A 17,204-nucleotide genomic window follows, 5' to 3' on the forward strand; every position below is an offset into this window, starting at 1 on the left:
CAATGTAATTGGCGTGCGTGATTCGCATCACACACTCCGCCCCCGCGGCGCGGGTATAAATACGGAAGTGGATGCATGCACTAGTTGCCTTTCGCTTCGGAGCCGATCGTTTGATGTCTCTGAGAGTGCTGTTGTCTACAACGAGCGAGTGTGTCGGTGTTCTTCAGGAAGACTCTCCCAGTGCTGGTGTTCTCCAGCGCGAGTGCAGCGGTGATCGCGAGCTTTGAGCTCTCAACTGCTGTTTTAACAGCAACAAATTTCTAAATGTTTGTGTGTGTTGATGGCTGGTTAGAGGGCGGAAAAGTGAGTGCTTCACTGTTTCAGTTCTCTGTTCAGTGTTGCCGCGGTCATTTCCCTGTGTGCTCCGGCACTGGTGACGGTCCTATTTTCTGAAAGAGCAACACGGGTGCGTTTGCGTCTTTTTCAAGATGTCATTCCGCCCGTGCGTTTCTGGGTGCGGTCGTTCCCTGTCTCTCTCTGATGGTCACAACTGTTGTGTCACGTGTTTGGCTTACAGCACGCTGAGACAGCTTTTGTGGACAGCTCATGTTTTCACTGTGGGAACATGACTGTCGCAGTGTTGAGGGCGAGACTCGCCTTCGTTCGCGGAGAGCGAGTCCCCATTACCATGCCCCACCCTCGGGTGCTGTGTGGGATGGGTGTCCGGAGGATAGTGTTGGATGTCCCGCCCGGTAACCATTCCCTGTGGGCTCCTCAATCCTCCCTTCCACTGCAACCACTGGAGCCTCCTGTGTTGTCTGCTGGTCCATCGGTAATGGGTGGGCCAGCGGTTTCACTCGGGGCTCCCCTGGAGGACAGGACGCCGATTGCAGCATCAGAGGGTGAGCTGACTTCTGGAGATGATGACTCGGCTGCATTGTCTCCCTCCGGGAGTTCAATGTTGCCCGAGCCGGATCCAGAATTATCAGCTATGCTGAAACGGGCCGCCAAGGCTGCCGGGCTCGAGTGGAACCTCCACCGTGTCCCGTTCAGTCTCGGTTGGAATCTGGAGTTTGGTATCTTGGGGCGGGCCGCGCTGGTTCTCAGCTCGCCGCCCCAGTGCCTTTCTTTCCCGAAAGGCATGGAGAGCTTATCAGGTGGTGAACAGCATCTTTCTCTGCCAGAAACTGCCTGAATAGCTTTTCCCCCTCATTACCCTTGATGGAGGAACGGTGAAGGGTTGCGAGGTGTCCCTCCATTGGAGCGGTCTGTCGACACAGGTGCACCTGTGTCCGGCGGCCGCTGCCTTTTGGGGGGATCCTCGTCTCCCCCCTAAGGCCTGTGAGTTTCGTCCGTTCCGACGGGCAGAGCTTACAAAGCCTGTGGGCAAGCCCCTTCCTCTTGCGTGCCATGGCGTTGCTGCAGGCTAGGGCACCCATGGCATGCACGAGGGTAATCCAGACCGTGCGCTCATAGGTGAGCACCGCACTGCATCCGACCTCACCCTCCGGGGTACGGGTGTCGTAGCGTGCGTGATCGGTCTGGCGATGTCTACCTTGGTGGTCCAGTAGCGCCTTCGTTGGCTCAGCCTGGTTGGTATGGCGGATGCGGACAAGGTTCGGTTCCTGGTCTCCCCAATTTCCCAGGTTGGGCTGGTCGGCGACGCGGTGGAGAACTGCATCAAACAGTTCTCTGCCGCTCAAGCGCAGACGGAGGTCATCCGGCACATCCTGCCCCGGTGGCCAGCTGCTGCCTCCACCCGCCGCCGGTGGCAGCTCCTCCGCCTGCTCGTCGCCGTGGGCATTCTCCGGCCGCCGCTCCTGCTGGCCCTCCGCAGCAGCCTCCACCCAGGCCTCAGCAGGGAGCCGGCCGCAGTAGAGACGCCCAGCCCGCTCCAGGCGCTGCCAAGCCAGGTGGCAAGCGACAGCGAAAGCATTCCGGAGCGGGCCGCCCAGGAATGGATGATATGCTCTTGGAGTGGCACGATCACTCCCTCCCCCCGGGTGAGGGCCGGGTGGAGCCTTTGTTTGTGTGTGTGTCTGTTCCGCCGCTGGCTCCCTAAAAAAAAAAAAAAAAAAAGAAAAAGTGGAGCAAGCGGTACCCACACTTCAAAGAGAGAGCAATTTCATCTGTTCCTGGGTCCCAAGAGGGCCAGTCTGGCGGGTGTGACCCTGTATAGCCTTACACCCCTCAGCTCCCCCTTGGTCGCCAGCAGGCAGCTTGGTGCGTTCGAGGACCCGGTCATCCGCCTTCTCACGCGCCCCCTGCCGCTTGTGGAGACAGGTAAGTGTTGCACAGCACACTAACACCACTCTCTCTACTTTGCTGCCCCACCTCAGGCTCGGCTACCCCGCTCAAGTCAGTGATAGTCATCACATTAGGTGTTGAGCAGACGTGCTCCTGAAAATTCAGTGATATTCATCACACCGAGTGTTGAGCAGTGCTCCTGACTTGTGCGTGCTTATCTTATCCTGCTGGCGAAGGATTTGATATAGCCGCTCCTCCAGCCGGTACGAAGGCCAGTTGTAAACTCGTTCTTCGTGCTACTAGGTGGGGGTCGTGACCATCTTGGCCCAAGATTGGTCTGCAGCTTTGACCTGAAAGACATGTGCTTCAGATCTCTACCTCCCGCACCGCAGGCCATCCTGTGTGTTGCGTCTAAGGGTGGAGTATCAGTACAGTGTCCTTCCCCTCGAGTGCTCCAGAGCCCGTTGGGTCTTCAGGTCAACTGGAAGAGAGTAATCTCGCCCACGGGCTGAGTATCTCTTTTCTAGTTTTGGAGAGGTACTCGGTCCAACATGTCTCTCCAATGAGAATGTGTTCAGCTGGTGTTGAAGTGAGAAAGGGTCCCACTGAAAGAACTTTCAGAGGCTCCTGGGGTATATGGTAGTCGCAGCCTTTGGCTCCCTCCATATGTGACCGCTTCAGCGCTAGCTTCACGATCGAGTCCCGAGGTGACCGTGGCAGAGCAGCTCACCCTGTGTGACTATAGTTCATCCCGGTCTGCTGCCAAACCCTCTTCAACAGAGCGGCCATGTACAAAGGGCGTGTTTTAACGGGGGCCTGGGCGACCCCCGACTACACGGGCATTCGTGCCTCGAGTTGTTAGACATTGCGACCGTTGCGCAAGCTTCCCCTGCATGTCACAAACTCACCCGTCACCTCCTCCTGGGAGTCAGACGCTTCTGAGGGCGCCTTATTCCACTCCTCCCGCTTACGCAATCGTGCCGCCATCGAGCCTCACGATAGTTATAGCCAGGGCAAGTGGAGACTCCATCCCCCAGGGGCCCGCAGAAATGCGTTTAACCCCAGTGAGCCTTCTAAAAGTGACTGCGACTCATGGTCGCCTTGCGCCTGCAAGTCAGTGAAATCATCACTCTTCATGTTGAGCAGATTTGCTCCTGAAACTCAGTGAAGTTCATCGCACTCTGGTGTTGAGCAGCAATGCTCCTGTAGCTCAGTGAGTCCATCACAGGTAGCTCAGTGAATTCATCACACGCAGTGCTGAGCAGAAATGCTCCTGGTGCTCAGTGAAGTTCCTCGCACTCAAGTGTTGAGCAGAAATGCTCCTGAAGCTCAGTGAGTTTATCACACTCAGGTGTTGAGCAGTAATGCTCCTGAAGCTCAGTGAACTTGTCACACTCAAGTGCTGAGCAGAAATGCTCCTGTCGCTCAGTGAGGTTCTTCGTACTCAAGTGTTGAGCAGAAATGCTCCTGAAGCTCGGTGAGTTTATCACACTCAGGTGTTGAGCAGGAATGCTCCTGAAGCTCAGTGAACTTGTCACACCCAAGTGCTGAGCAGAAAATGCTCCTGAAGCCCAGTGATCTTCACATGTTGTGTTGAGCAATGCTCCTGTCTTTTGCGCCCGTCACTTGCACCTACGTGCCATGTCAGGAGAGGAACAGGTCTTCATAGTTGCCCCTCATTGGCCCAACTAGACCTGGTTCCCTTCAACAGCCTTCCTGACTTCCCCTGGAAACTCTTTCGGGGACGGGGCACGATGGCACACGCGTTCTTCCCCCGGAGATTCCGGGCGGTCTTACATCTGAACGCGGAGGTTCAGGTGGCTATCACAAGAACATGTGTTAGTTACCATCACTTCTGCGAGCACCCCCTAGAATTGGGTAGCGTGCTTACGCCTTTAGAAGTGGAACCTAGTCGTTGAGTGCGTCTTCTCCCCTGAGGAGATCCTGAAAGCTTTCGATCACTTCAGTGCTCTCTTTCCTGCAAAGTGGGTTGCAGTAAGCTGTTTTCCTAAATCACCCTCAAAATGATGTTGCCTCGGTGTTTAAACGACGCTCATCGTGTTGCAGAAGTATGCAGAAGCACGTTCTGATCGTCAGGTTCCTGAGGAGCAAGGTCTTGTAAATCCTTGTGTCCCTCTTTATCCTCTTGGGCCTTGTCCCTGGTGCGACTGCACTGCAGAGACCGCCCCTGAGCCACTGCAGGTAGTGAGTTAAAAATTCTGTTATATCAGTTCTCCTGCTCGCGTGGTCTCTACTAGAGGGTAGGGACTTGCTCGCTTTCGGTCAACGTATTGTGCCTGGAGTCTGGGCCGGCTAACTCTCACAAGCTGAGACCCCGGCTCGGATTGTGCCCAAGGTTCCTACCTCTCCCGTAATAGGAGCAGGTGGTGAGCCTGCAAGCGCTGCCCTGGAGGAGGCAGATCCAGCCCTGGCTTCTCTGTCCGATTCGCTTGGACGTGTACAGAATGCAAGTCATAGACCTCAGACCAGCTCTTCAAATATCTGTTGGAATTCAGCAGAGAGGGAAGGCTGTTTCCATGCAAAGTTGCACTTAGTGCTTGCCTTCATTTCGGCAAAGATCCGAGATTCAACATGTCCACTTAGGTGTTGAGCTCCTCTATGATGAGTGTAAAGTGCTCCGCCTGGGCGTTGACGATATACTTTGCTAAACAGATTCTAGAGTTGGGGGCTGGACGACACCTAGTTGAACCGCTGCTTCCCGTGGGCTCCCTTCTCATGAAGCCAGTTTCACCGTGAGCCCGGTTCAAGTGTCGGCTTGCTGCGCCATTCCCCTCCTATGGACTGGATACGTGCGCCTTTCTACTCCAGTTGAGTTCCCTTAAAATTGAACCCTGTTGAGTTCCTCCACACCCCTCCGACGTCGGACGTGCGAACGTCTGGTGTTAGGCCTACCACTCGTAAGCAGTGTGGAACCTGTGTTAGGCTGGGTCCATATGTTGCGGTCCCTTCGGTGACCCCATATGTGTATTCTTCCACGATACGGCTCCCTGCGGTGAGCCCGTGTCTTCCCTCGGCAGAGTCTCTCTGCCGTCACTGTCCGGTGTGTCTCCCCCCGTCTTAGGCTGGAGCCACCCCAGTGACATTACATATGTTAGACTGCCCGGTTTCCGCCCAGTTCATATGTGTATTCTCCACATTTCCTCCCTCGGGTTGGATGTGGCTTCCGCAGCGTCCCTTCCTTCCAACGTACGGGGAACGCTTTCCCAGTGGTCCTGTAGGAACAGCAGTGACTTCCCTGGCCTAAGCCCTGTCCTTCCCCGCCTTAAGTTTGCGGGGGCACCAGGAGGCTTTGGTTTAGGCACTGGAAGGTGGCAGCGTTAGTGGCGTGTTCAATGGTTGATCCCATTTCAGTCGCGTCGACTACGTCCGACGTTATCGACTGAAAGGGAACGTCCTGGTTGCGTATGCAACCCACCGTTCCCTGAAGGAGGGAACGGAGGACGTAGTCCCCTTGCCACTACCGCTGGACCACCGCTGACCCCGGGTTACTCTCGGCTCCTCAGCGAAAAGCAACTAGTGCATGCATCCACTTCCGTATTTATACCCGCGCCGCGGGGGCGGAGTGTGTGATGCGAATCACGCACGCCAATTACATTGGCTCGTTCAATAGTACTCGAAGATGATAGGCTCCCTAGCGTGATCCCATTTCAGTCGCGTCGACTACGTCCTCCGTTCCCTCCTTCAGGGAACGGTGGGTTGCATACGCAACCAGGACGTTTTTCCTTTGCATTTTTTGCGTACAGACAACAAAGTTGATCCCCGTTCACAGGGATCCGCGAAAACAAAAAATTCTGTGTTCTGCAATGTCACTTTGTAAAGAAAAACTACGTGCCTATAGACCAAACACATAACACGCATGTGCATGACGTCACCGTTTTCACAAATTTGTGTTTTTGTAGTTTACACAGAGATGAAACTTGGAGATTGAAAGACGTTTTCAAAAATTCGCATTTTAAGGCCCCCAAAACGCTGTTGTCGTGACTCATTTAAATTAACGGCCACAACGCATAAAAAGTTTCATGTTTTTAAGTTGAAAACCATGTCATGTAAACAACCCCTAAAACAACAGATGTTCACAGATTCTGCAATTACAGGATCAATATCAAACTGAATAGGTATGTGCTTAATCCCAGAATGCTGCAGTGCTCTTACTGTAAATATCTGGGATTAGTGTCCTATAAACTTTCTAAGAACCTGTTAAATAAGCATGCTTGAAAAGGCCCACAGCAACACACCTTTACAAGCAGCCGGTGGGATGCCAATGCAAATGAAATACTGGAAGGTGATCATGCAGGCCAGAAAGCAGCAGTATTTGGGCCATATCTCAGCGATCGCTTTCCTCCGGCGTCTGAACATCACCAAAGCCAGAGCGAAACCGTGCAGCATGGAGTAAAAATCCATACGCTGACCCATCACATTAATCGCCAACAGGAAACACACCTGAAACGACACATTCAGAGAAGAGATGGAGGATCAGACAGATAGATAGACAGACAGTCAGACCAAAATAGACAAACAGATAGATAGATAGATAGATAGATAGACAGACAGACAGAAAGATGGACAGATAGATAGACCTATATATAGACAGACAGTCAGACAGACAGACAGACAGGCCAAAATAGACAGACAGATAGATAGATAGATAGATAGATAGATAGATAGATAGATAGATAGATAGATAGATAGATAGATAGATAGATAGATAGATAGATAGATAGATAGATAGATAGATAGATAGACAAATATATATAGACAGACAGACAGATAGATAGATAGATAGATAGATAGATAGATAGATAGATAGATAGATAGATAGATAGATAGATAGATAGATAGATAGATAGATAGATAGACAAATATATATAGACAGACAGACAGATAGATAGATAGATAGATAGATAGATAGATAGATAGATAGATAGATAGATAGATAGATAGATAGATAGATAGACAGATAGAAAGACCAATATATAGACAGACAGACAGACAGACAGATATATAGAAAGATAGATAGATAGATAGATAGATAGATAGATAGATAGATAGATAGATAGATAGATAGATAGATAGATAGATAGATAGATAGATAGATAGATAGATAGACAGACAGATAGAAAGACCGATAGATAGATAGATAGATAGATAGATAGATAGATAGATAGATAGATAGATAGATAGATAGATAGATAGATAGATAGATAGATAGATAGATAGATAGATAGATAGACAGATGGATAGACCAATATATATAGATAAACAGACAGAAAGACAGACAGACAGAAAGACCAATATATAGATAGACAGACAGATAGATAGATACATAGACCAATATATAGATTGACAGATAGATAGATAAATAGATAGATAAGACAGAGAGATAGATAGACCAATATATAGATTGACAGATAGATAGATAGATAAATAGATAGATAAGACAGACAGATAGATAGACCAATATATATATAGACAGATAGACAGACAGATAGATAGACCAATATATAGATAGACAGACAGATAGATAGATAAATAGATACATAAGACAGACAGATAGACTTTTCCTAAGCCAGATTGGCTTTCCTATAGCTCAAACAGTAGAGCGTTGGCGCTAGCAACGCCAAGGTCATGGGTTCGATTCCCAGGGAAAGAACTGACAAAATGTAAAATATGTACCTTGAATGCAATGTAAGTCGCTTGTCAAATGCATAAATGTAAATGTAGATAGAAAGACCAATATATAGATAGACAGATAAATATACCAATATTTAGACAGACAGATAGATAGACCAATATATATCTAAATAGACAGATAGATAGACCAATATACAGACAGACAGATAGAAAGACCAATATACAGACAGACAGATAGATAGACCAATATACAGACAGACAGATAGATAGACCAATATACAGGTAGACAGACAGACAGATAGACAGATAGATAAGACAGATAGATAGACCAGTATATAGACAGGCAGATAGATGGATAGACAAATATATACCTCTAAACCAAATTTGTAGAAGAAATAGTTTATGAAGTATTTGGCACAGTTGATGATTCCGTTGTCGAGGTGTTGTCGGGTGATATCGTGAAAGATGGTTCGAGAAGGAGGAGGAGTGAGTTTGTTTCTCAGGCGGAAAAACTCCTGATGTCTGTAAATGGTGACCTCGAACACCAAGATGGCCAACATCAACAAGTTATTCTGGGAAAGAAGGAAAAGAGCACGACGGTGATGGATGAATGATTTTTAGCAATAAACAGAAATTGTAAACTGTAACCAAATGTTGTTTTGTAGTTACTGATAAAGTCATATTTCTTTGAAAATATATGATAGTGTGTCTCCTCACCCTCAGGTAGGGTAGTATGTGTTTAAACTTCTCCAGACCGACCCAGTTGGCAGGATCAACAGGGTCCCGGTACAGTAGAGACTGAATCATGTATTTCTTCTGCTCCTCTGTGTAGTTGACGGGCTACAGGAGCACATTCACATGATTAAACAGCAAATCTACTATTCCACTAAAGACAAACTCAATTTGGATGACAAGTATTTTACATTAATGACTGGGTCCCACTTTATATTAAGTTGCTTTAAGTACTATGTACTTACATTGAAACTAATAATTTGATACAATGGACTTATTGTGTACATACATGTTTTTACATTGTACTTATATTTTAAAAATACCTGCATGTAATTACAGCTGTAATTAATGTATGCAATTACATTTGTAATTACACATTTGACCCTTTCCCTTAAACTGACCCTAACCTTACCCGTTTCACATCTCAATAGCAGCACACGTGTTTTACAATAGGCTACAACATCAACACAATAAGTACATTGCACATATTTTTCAATGTAAGTACATAATACTTAAAGCCACTTAATTTAAAGAGGGACCAATGACTGTATCTGAAACCAAACGCCATCTACATAGTGAGAAACACATTTGATGAGTTCACTCTGGGTTAAAGAAACCCACCATAGCACAGTTGCTTGAGTAGTTTTTGGGGTCGATGGTCTTTAGCTGGTAAAACATCTTGCAGATGATGATAACACACGTCCATACGGTGCACACACTTGACGCAAGAGCTCGAAACTGCTTATATGGCAGCGCAAACGCCCACGAGATCAAAAACACATAGTTCAGCAGCGAGACCTGCAACAGACACACGACAAACAGAAACAGCTTCAGATTACTGTACGATCCTCATGTTTGCGTCTGGAAAAGTGGGCGGAGCTTCGACCTCTTTGACAGACAGCAGGATGATGTAGGTGGAGACGATCTTGATGATGTGCATCTCGAGGAGCCACCAGATGAAGAGCTTCAGCTTGTGGAAATACTCCAGGAACTTGAGGAACAGGACTGTGAGCCGGTCCACCACCAAGTGCCATTTATTCTTGAGGTCTGAAACAGAAGTGAGGGAGAAATCGGACTGTTTTTCTTCCATTTACATGTCATGAATGGAGAGTTTAAACCAGATTAGAGTGTATTACCTGAAGAACTGAGTAAATTAAATGAAAATACTTGTACTAAACACAGAGGCAACTAAATCTGAGGAAGGATGCTGGTAAAATTAGAGTAAATGTAATCCTGCCTTCAAATGAACAGGCACGTATAAATGCACTTAAAAAGAAGATACAAAGCCTCTTTTTAACTCTGCTCATCTTTTATCATCTAAACAATAACAACAGAGCAGCAGAACTGGCCGGTAGTTTTATGCTTTAGAGGGTTTTAATCCAATTTACTATAATGCCCCCTTAACTGCTTTAACAACGCTATACTTCACTTTTTTTGGATGTGTGTGTGTGTGTGTGTGTGTGTGTGTGTGGTTCAGGTAAACCCTTAGCCTGGGAAAACCCAGACGAACTTCCGGCAAATTTAGATTTGCTCTGCAAGTTAGTCTGGGGAAGAGCCCACTCAAGCTCATTTCCAATCTTTCCAAATCGAGGCACCAATCACAAACGTTGAGGCGGGCTTTACAAGAGGACGATCGATCTGATTGGTTCTAAGGTCTATCCAATTGTGCCCAGAGGCATTTGAGCGACGTCCGTTGGTGACGCCCCTTTGGAAATGAGCTGTCAATGAACCTTCCCCAGACCCTAACTCAGTTATGACTGAGAAGGGTCTGGTTTTAACCAGGCTAGTAAACACTACGTTATGGGAACAAAATGCCCCCACAACATCTGAAATCCTTGTCCTTTTGGGGACGTTTTTTGGTCCCCAGGAGAAAACCAGCTTATAAACATACATACCAAATCAAAGATTTTTTTGAAAATTAAAAAATGCTGAAAGTTTCCTGTGATGGGTAGGTTTAGGGAAAAAAAAATACAAATTTAAAATTTTTTTTAAAAAAAAATAAAAAAATTATACAATTTTTTTAAATACATTTGAACAAATAAAATGAAATACGATGACTATATCGAACATGTAAAATACAGAAAAACCAATAAGATGTACATAAATGTGTACACTACACTAGTCTACAACAGGATAAAATCCATATAGCCCCATATAAGAAGTGTACAGAAGTGTATAGAAAAGAAAACATTCTGTAATGAAATTACTAGACTAGACTAGCCAATAATAGAGTAGAGTGCAGTACCTGAGCTCTGTTCTGACAGCGGTTCAGGATCTGTGGCGGCACTGATCTGCTGAATATCCTCCTGACTGGACAGATGAGCCGAATGGATGGATAAAGACTCTCTCTTCTTCTCCTCCTCCACACAGTCCACGACCAGCACCTCATTCATGGACTCTTTCTCTTTCTCCTCCTTCAGCAGCGGCTCTGGAGACGTGCTCATCATCGTCAGATCCGCCAGACTCCCGTCTGGATGAACAAGTCTGGAGATCAGGAATATTTCATTAGGAGAGAAAGACACGCGCTATATCACCTATTTATATGTGTGACATATGAGTGATTCTTCAATTACAGGCACTTTTGACTTCCTGAAAGCTTGAAAAATTAAACTTTCTTTAAATTATGTATCATCTAATCTAAGTTAAAACATTTATCACGTCATGTAAATAAATCTGGATTTCATTTGTCACTTTATGACAAAATAGTTGGAATTGCATGCTTACACAACACATTTGCTGTATAATTATTTTTAATTTATACAAATAAATGCATGGTTGCATAATTCAAAATTCTCAAATTCTAACTAGTTTGGTAAAGATATCAAATAAAGATTAATAAAAAGAAACATTTCTGCTTTTTAAAGATCTGATTCTCATTGACATCATAACCAAAAAAACTCTTTTTAAATGTAATAGTTTTTTTAAAAATGCTTGAAAATACAGTAAATAACAGCAAAATTTATTAGCGATTATATGATAAATAATTGAAAAGTTAAATATATATATTTTTCATGAAAACAACATGAATTCATTCATTCATTAGAAAATGCGCAAATATTTGTTCTGATTTTACATGGTACAGTCTGGTTCTGGAACAGGAACAAAATAAAGAAATTCTAGCAAAACAAACATTTTAACACAAATAAAATGAATAAATAAACCACAGAAAAACTAGCATTACTCATAATTTTTTTACAATTATTTTTCTTTAAATAATTTTTCTTTAAATTCATCCTAGCTGACAGAAAAGTTCCTCTAATTGATGAATCACCCATACTTTCTGTAAACTTATATCACATGCTGATCAAGCTTAGTTTGGGTTATAAAACGATCCAAGTGAATTAAATGTTAGTGCCTTAAGTGGCATAAACCTTGGACTCCACAGGCAGGGTTTGGGTGGAAAACATGGATGCCGTGTGCATTAGATCCGTAAGGAACAAGCCGGATTGCATTACAGTGTCAGGGCCTTTGTTTAAAGAAGCAATGCATGTGTTGCCATACGTGAATCATGTGACCATAAAACCAAACCAAAACAAAGAAATATTCAGCAGTCATATTCAGACAAAAGTGGCAATGACCTCTTCCGGATGGTCTCGCTGCTCTGAAGGGTTTAAAACGCTTGCATGATGAGGTTTCATGTCAAAGTTTTACCTTGTTTATACCACACTTACTTGCTCTCAGAAGAAGACATTTTTAGCTTGATGCTGTTGAAGTAATTTACAGAATGGAAATATACGAAATCAAAGCAAGAAAAGTTTCACATGTAGAACAGTCAACACTCAACATTACTATAAGCTAGATGAGATGAGATGGAGAAAGAGGGACAGATAGATTTTGAGATGCTTCGAAGAGGAGAGGACCGTGCATTTCAGAGACATGCTGAGGAGATGTTAGAGTCGGAGACTGTCATGGATGAGGAGGAATCGTCGTCAGGATATAAAGCTGACTTCAGTAACACTTTCTGGGATGCATTTGAGCAGGCAGAGGTATAAAGCCAACATGAAACCAGAAAAGTCCCTATTTAGCTTTTTAATACGTGTTCATGTTCATGTACGTTATTCAAAAGCAAACAACAACAAAAATAAATACTATAATAACTTCCCACGCCTCTGAAACGACGTTCCTTATTGGCCACTAGGGATTAGGGGTGGGAGAAAAAATGTATTCTCCAATGCACCGTTTCTCTGAAAATTTCAGTGGAGTTCAAGTTTTTAACCACAATTGACCTATGGCTAAGCCACGCCCCCAAACACGACGAGCCAATCACAGTGCGCATAGCTAACACGAATACACTCGGACATTCTCTGCTTCCTCGTCCATTGAAATGCATTGCAGTTAGTCAGTTTTCATTCATTTTTATACGTTTTTTCTTGTCATTTTAAGTTTAAAATGGTCAAACGGTGTGCATGGAGTACATGCGACTCCGACACTAGGTATCCCGAGAGGCTGGGCGACGGTGTGTATTTTTACCCTTTCCCAAGCCACATCTCAACCGAGATAAGTGTCTGGATTAAGTTATGCGGTTGGCCACAACACCGACTAAACGTGGATAAATTAAACAAGGATGTCTACATATGTTCTAAGATAAGTCAACAACATATTTGAACGTTATCTTTAACATCTCTAACGTAACGTTAGCCTAACATTAGGGTAACACTTTATTTCGATAGTCCACTTTAGACATTCAACTAACTATAAGTAACTTTGCAGCTACATGTCAACTAACTATCATTAGAGTATTAGTAGTCTGTCTGCTTAATATCTGCTAACACTTTATTTTGTTGGTCCCCCAACAGATATTCTACTGACTATAAGTAACTTAGCAACTACAAGTCAACTTATTCTCCTAACCCGAACCCTAACACCTAACCATAATCTAACAGTCTACTGACAGTCTACTATAGTCTACTAATACTCTAATGACAGTTAGTTGACATGTAGTTGAAAAGTTACTTATAGTTAGTAGAAAGTCTAAAGTGACTATCGAAATAAAGTGTAACCAACATTAGAAAACGTTAACGTTAGCTTCTAGCTGCGTTGTACATCATGTCACTTAGCTTCATTTACGTATCTGTAAAATAACCGAGATAACAAATGTTAGCAGTGTTGTGCTGAATGATTCATGTAAATACTGTTGCACCAAACTAACAGAGAGGTACTCTTGGTAAAGATGGTAAAAACACTTGTCCTGGAAATGTATGCAACTTAGACCTGTACATATTTAATTTGATCATGAACCATTAATTATATATAGAAGCACAACATTTTAGATAACTTTCTACCAAAATATAATCTATATAATCTTTTTGTCTCCAAAAATCCTCAATTGCCTCCTGTGAAATGTCTCCTACTGTGACAGCTGCCATAGCGCCTGTCACCGAATGTTGACTGTTTGTCCGAGTGAGTGGAGGGGGCGTGGCTTAGCCCAGGTCAATTGTGCAATGGCATTATTTGTGCTTTAGAAACAGTCGTAGCCTGCTTACTTGCAATTCCACACACATACACAAAAACCCTCAAACCATCAATCAAATATTCTTCCATAAACTTCGAAAAGGTTGAAGCGAATCGGATCGTGAGGTGCCTAAAGATTCACACCCCTATTTGGAAATACATCTGTCTACAGAAATAAAACGAGTTTTGAATGCAGTTTCACGTTGACTTTGACATTATGTAACATTTACAGCAAAAAATAAAGTTCTAAACAGGAAATCAAGTCAGTGACAAAGACTCGTAGAGTGACATCATACATTTTTTGATCTATCTAGGAATCTAGCAGGCCGTTAAAAAGTGACATGTGTACTGACAGTAGTGAGAAGAATGAGGGATTGTGGGAAATTGGGGGAAAGGTGAACATTCATTGTGGTTTCCATAAATGCCAGAGAAAGAAAATCAGTCACCCACCTATCCACGATCAGATAGATACGACCACTGACTTTAGTATAGCTGTGATGTGAGGGATGGCAGGGGAAAGATGTGAGCAGATGATTGGTTAAAAAAGAAGTGAATTTGCATAAAGTAAGACGATTGGCAGAGATAAAACAAGGTTTATACTGCAACAGATTTAACAGAGGACAAACCATCATGAAGCGGCTAGTGAGAAATGAAGAAATGAAGCATGAGGATGAAACTAAGGCTCTGTTTACACCTGGTATTAAGTTGCGCTTTGGTCGATTAGATCACAAGTGAACGACTCTAAAACATTTTGAGCTTGTCCACTTTCGACCACTTCCAGAGGTAGTTGAAAACACATTTGACCAGATTGCTTTCGGAGTGTAAATGCTCGTGATCGAATGTGTTTGAACAGCCAAAAATGACCGTCTACTGACCTAATGGGTAAACATTATAGGAAGTGCTCTAGCCAAACGAGATTTAAACTGTCGGCTGAAGACCCAAGATTAGTTTGAAGATGAAAAACGTACCAAGCACAATGTTCTCTCATCATTCCTGATTTCTAACACACACTCACAGCGTGTGGCTGTCAGAGCAGAAACTAAAGCTGATGCTCTCCGTGTGTTTTTCCGTCATATTCAGTGCGTTCATATGTAAATTAAACGGGCTTATTTTGGCCATTAGATCAATAGATCTGAAAAAAACTTACATTTACCCGCCCATAGACCCTGTCCTCGCAGACATCAGGACTGAAGTGGTTGAAAGTGGACAAAAGAGACGGATTAAAACACCAGGTGTAAACGGGTTTGTGTCTCCCTCACTTGTGATCCGATCGACCGAAGCGCATCTTAATACCAGGTGTAAACAGAGCCCAAAATGAAGTTCAACAAGACAATGAAGCAAACACTCTGCAAACATTTAGAAGTTACAGTGCTTATCATTAGTGAATACACCCATGCTAAAGTTGACTAAAAAGAGGAATAAAAAATTATATTTTGGAAATTGATCTTTATGCCTTAATTTAAAAAATGAGGAAAAATCCAACCTTTAAGGACACAAATTTTCTTTGTGAATGAATAATGTATTGTAAATAAATAAATGATCTTCCTTAAAATACAGGGTGCATAAGTCAGGACACCCCTATGTTAAATTCCCATAGAGGCAGGAAGATTTTTTTTTAAAGGCCAGTTGTTTCATGAATCCAGGATAATATGCATCCTGATAAAGTTCCCTTGGCCTTTGGAATTAAAATATTCCACATCATCACATTCCCTTCACCATACCTAGAGATTGGCATGGTGTTATTTCAGTTTGGCTAATAGCTGGTATGATTTGCATTGAGAGATGATCTTATGGAAAGTTCCCGATGTCATTATTTACAATACATTATTCATTCACAAAGAAAATTGGTGTCGTTAAAGGTTGGAGTTTTCAAAAAAAAAATTAATTAAGGCATTAAGATCAATTTCCAAAAGATATGTGAACAAATATACATTGTGCTATGACTTCAACTGTGGCTCGTCTAATCAGATTTTAGATATTATGATCCATGACCTCACCTAAATGACATCACACATCCACACTCCCTGTTATCATCAGCTGTAACCAGCGAAGAGCTCAACCTGAGCAGAGAAAGCGCTCTCACCTGTAAATGGTGCTCTCCTCTTTGCTGACCACTGCTTTGAGATCCGTGAGCTGCAGAAAATGGTCGTGGAAGTAATGCAGGTGCAGGACACACACCAGCAAGAAGGACGTGGGGATGAAGATACGGGTGAAGAGGTTGTACTTCACCAGACCGATATCCCTCAGCCTGCAAAGAGACAGCAGAGAGTAGGAAATAATGCTGCCTAAAGAGGTCCTATTATGCTTTATTTTACATGTTCATCTTTCTGTAGTCTGTAATGTTGCTGTTTAAGCATTAAAAAGGCTCTGCAAAGTTACAGAGTCCCTCCAACGGGAGTTCTTCTCTATATCAGTGTCAGTGTTTCTGAACTCCCTGAAACGCCTCCATTGTAGTCTTGAGTTTTCTTCCGGGAACGAACACGTCACAATATTCTTCATTTAAATAATTCATATGCAGAATAAAGGGGCGGGGCCTGGTTGAGTTAGTTAGTAGTGTGTTGAAACCATAGACAGTAAAAGAAATGGACACAGCGACCCCGTTGATTTCAACGGAGAGAGTTGAAGCCAAACATGGGCACTCACTTCCTGATAGCCAAGCGTTCTGCGCAGGCTCAAACTGAGCTTGATGACGTAGATGTCACGTGAGCAACCTGACTGACAGTTGTAAATCTTCTAGTAGCTGTGCCAAGGATATGTGAAGTGTATTAACAGTAGCATTATGAGCAGAACACATGGGTATGCAGTATGAACAATATAGACAGATATGTGCAGTTTAATAACAGTAACATTTTAAGAGTAGTGTGGGTGTGTGTGGTTGACCCTGTCAAAGCAGCCCCATGGACGTGGTTATAATAATTAATTTAATATAACATATTACGCTATATAATTACAATATGACATGATAAAAGAAGTGGCTAAAATCGATTTTAAAATAGCCTACTTTAGGATTGTAATCGTTTGAGTAGCCTATCTGCAGTTCTAGTAATTTTAGTTAGTTAGTTTAGTTTATTTTGAACATGTTTATGTATATATCCATTAGATTTAAATATTTGGCTAGTACACACACACACACACACACATAATACAATCAAACATAACAGATAAATAAATGCATGTAGGCT

At 43.6% G+C, this 17,204-nt stretch overlaps 1 protein-coding gene across 1 annotated transcript in view; it reads right to left on the reverse strand.

Annotated features, from left to right (window-relative positions):
- piezo2b (piezo-type mechanosensitive ion channel component 2b) overlaps window positions 1–17,204 on the reverse strand; it is a 120,779-nt gene that overhangs the window by 47,397 nt on the left and 56,178 nt on the right. The window contains exons 17-25 of the mRNA XM_077222092.1: window positions 16,106–16,270; window positions 14,473–14,514; window positions 12,243–12,275; window positions 10,817–11,055; window positions 9,458–9,618; window positions 9,193–9,369; window positions 8,557–8,679; window positions 8,211–8,411; window positions 6,444–6,648 (exon numbers count right to left, since the gene is read on the reverse strand). Coding sequence (XP_077078207.1) covers window positions 6,444–6,648; window positions 8,211–8,411; window positions 8,557–8,679; window positions 9,193–9,369; window positions 9,458–9,618; window positions 10,817–11,055; window positions 12,243–12,275; window positions 14,473–14,514; window positions 16,106–16,270 — 1,346 coding nt within the window. The remainder of the gene's footprint in view (window positions 1–6,443; window positions 6,649–8,210; window positions 8,412–8,556; window positions 8,680–9,192; window positions 9,370–9,457; window positions 9,619–10,816; window positions 11,056–12,242; window positions 12,276–14,472; window positions 14,515–16,105; window positions 16,271–17,204) is intronic.

The sequence above is a fragment of the Siphateles boraxobius genome, unplaced genomic scaffold, assembly GCF_051911475.1.
Source record: "Siphateles boraxobius isolate OS27281-9 unplaced genomic scaffold, OSU_SipBor_1 86, whole genome shotgun sequence".
In the NCBI taxonomy this organism is placed as follows: Eukaryota; Metazoa; Chordata; class Actinopteri; order Cypriniformes; family Leuciscidae; genus Siphateles; species Siphateles boraxobius.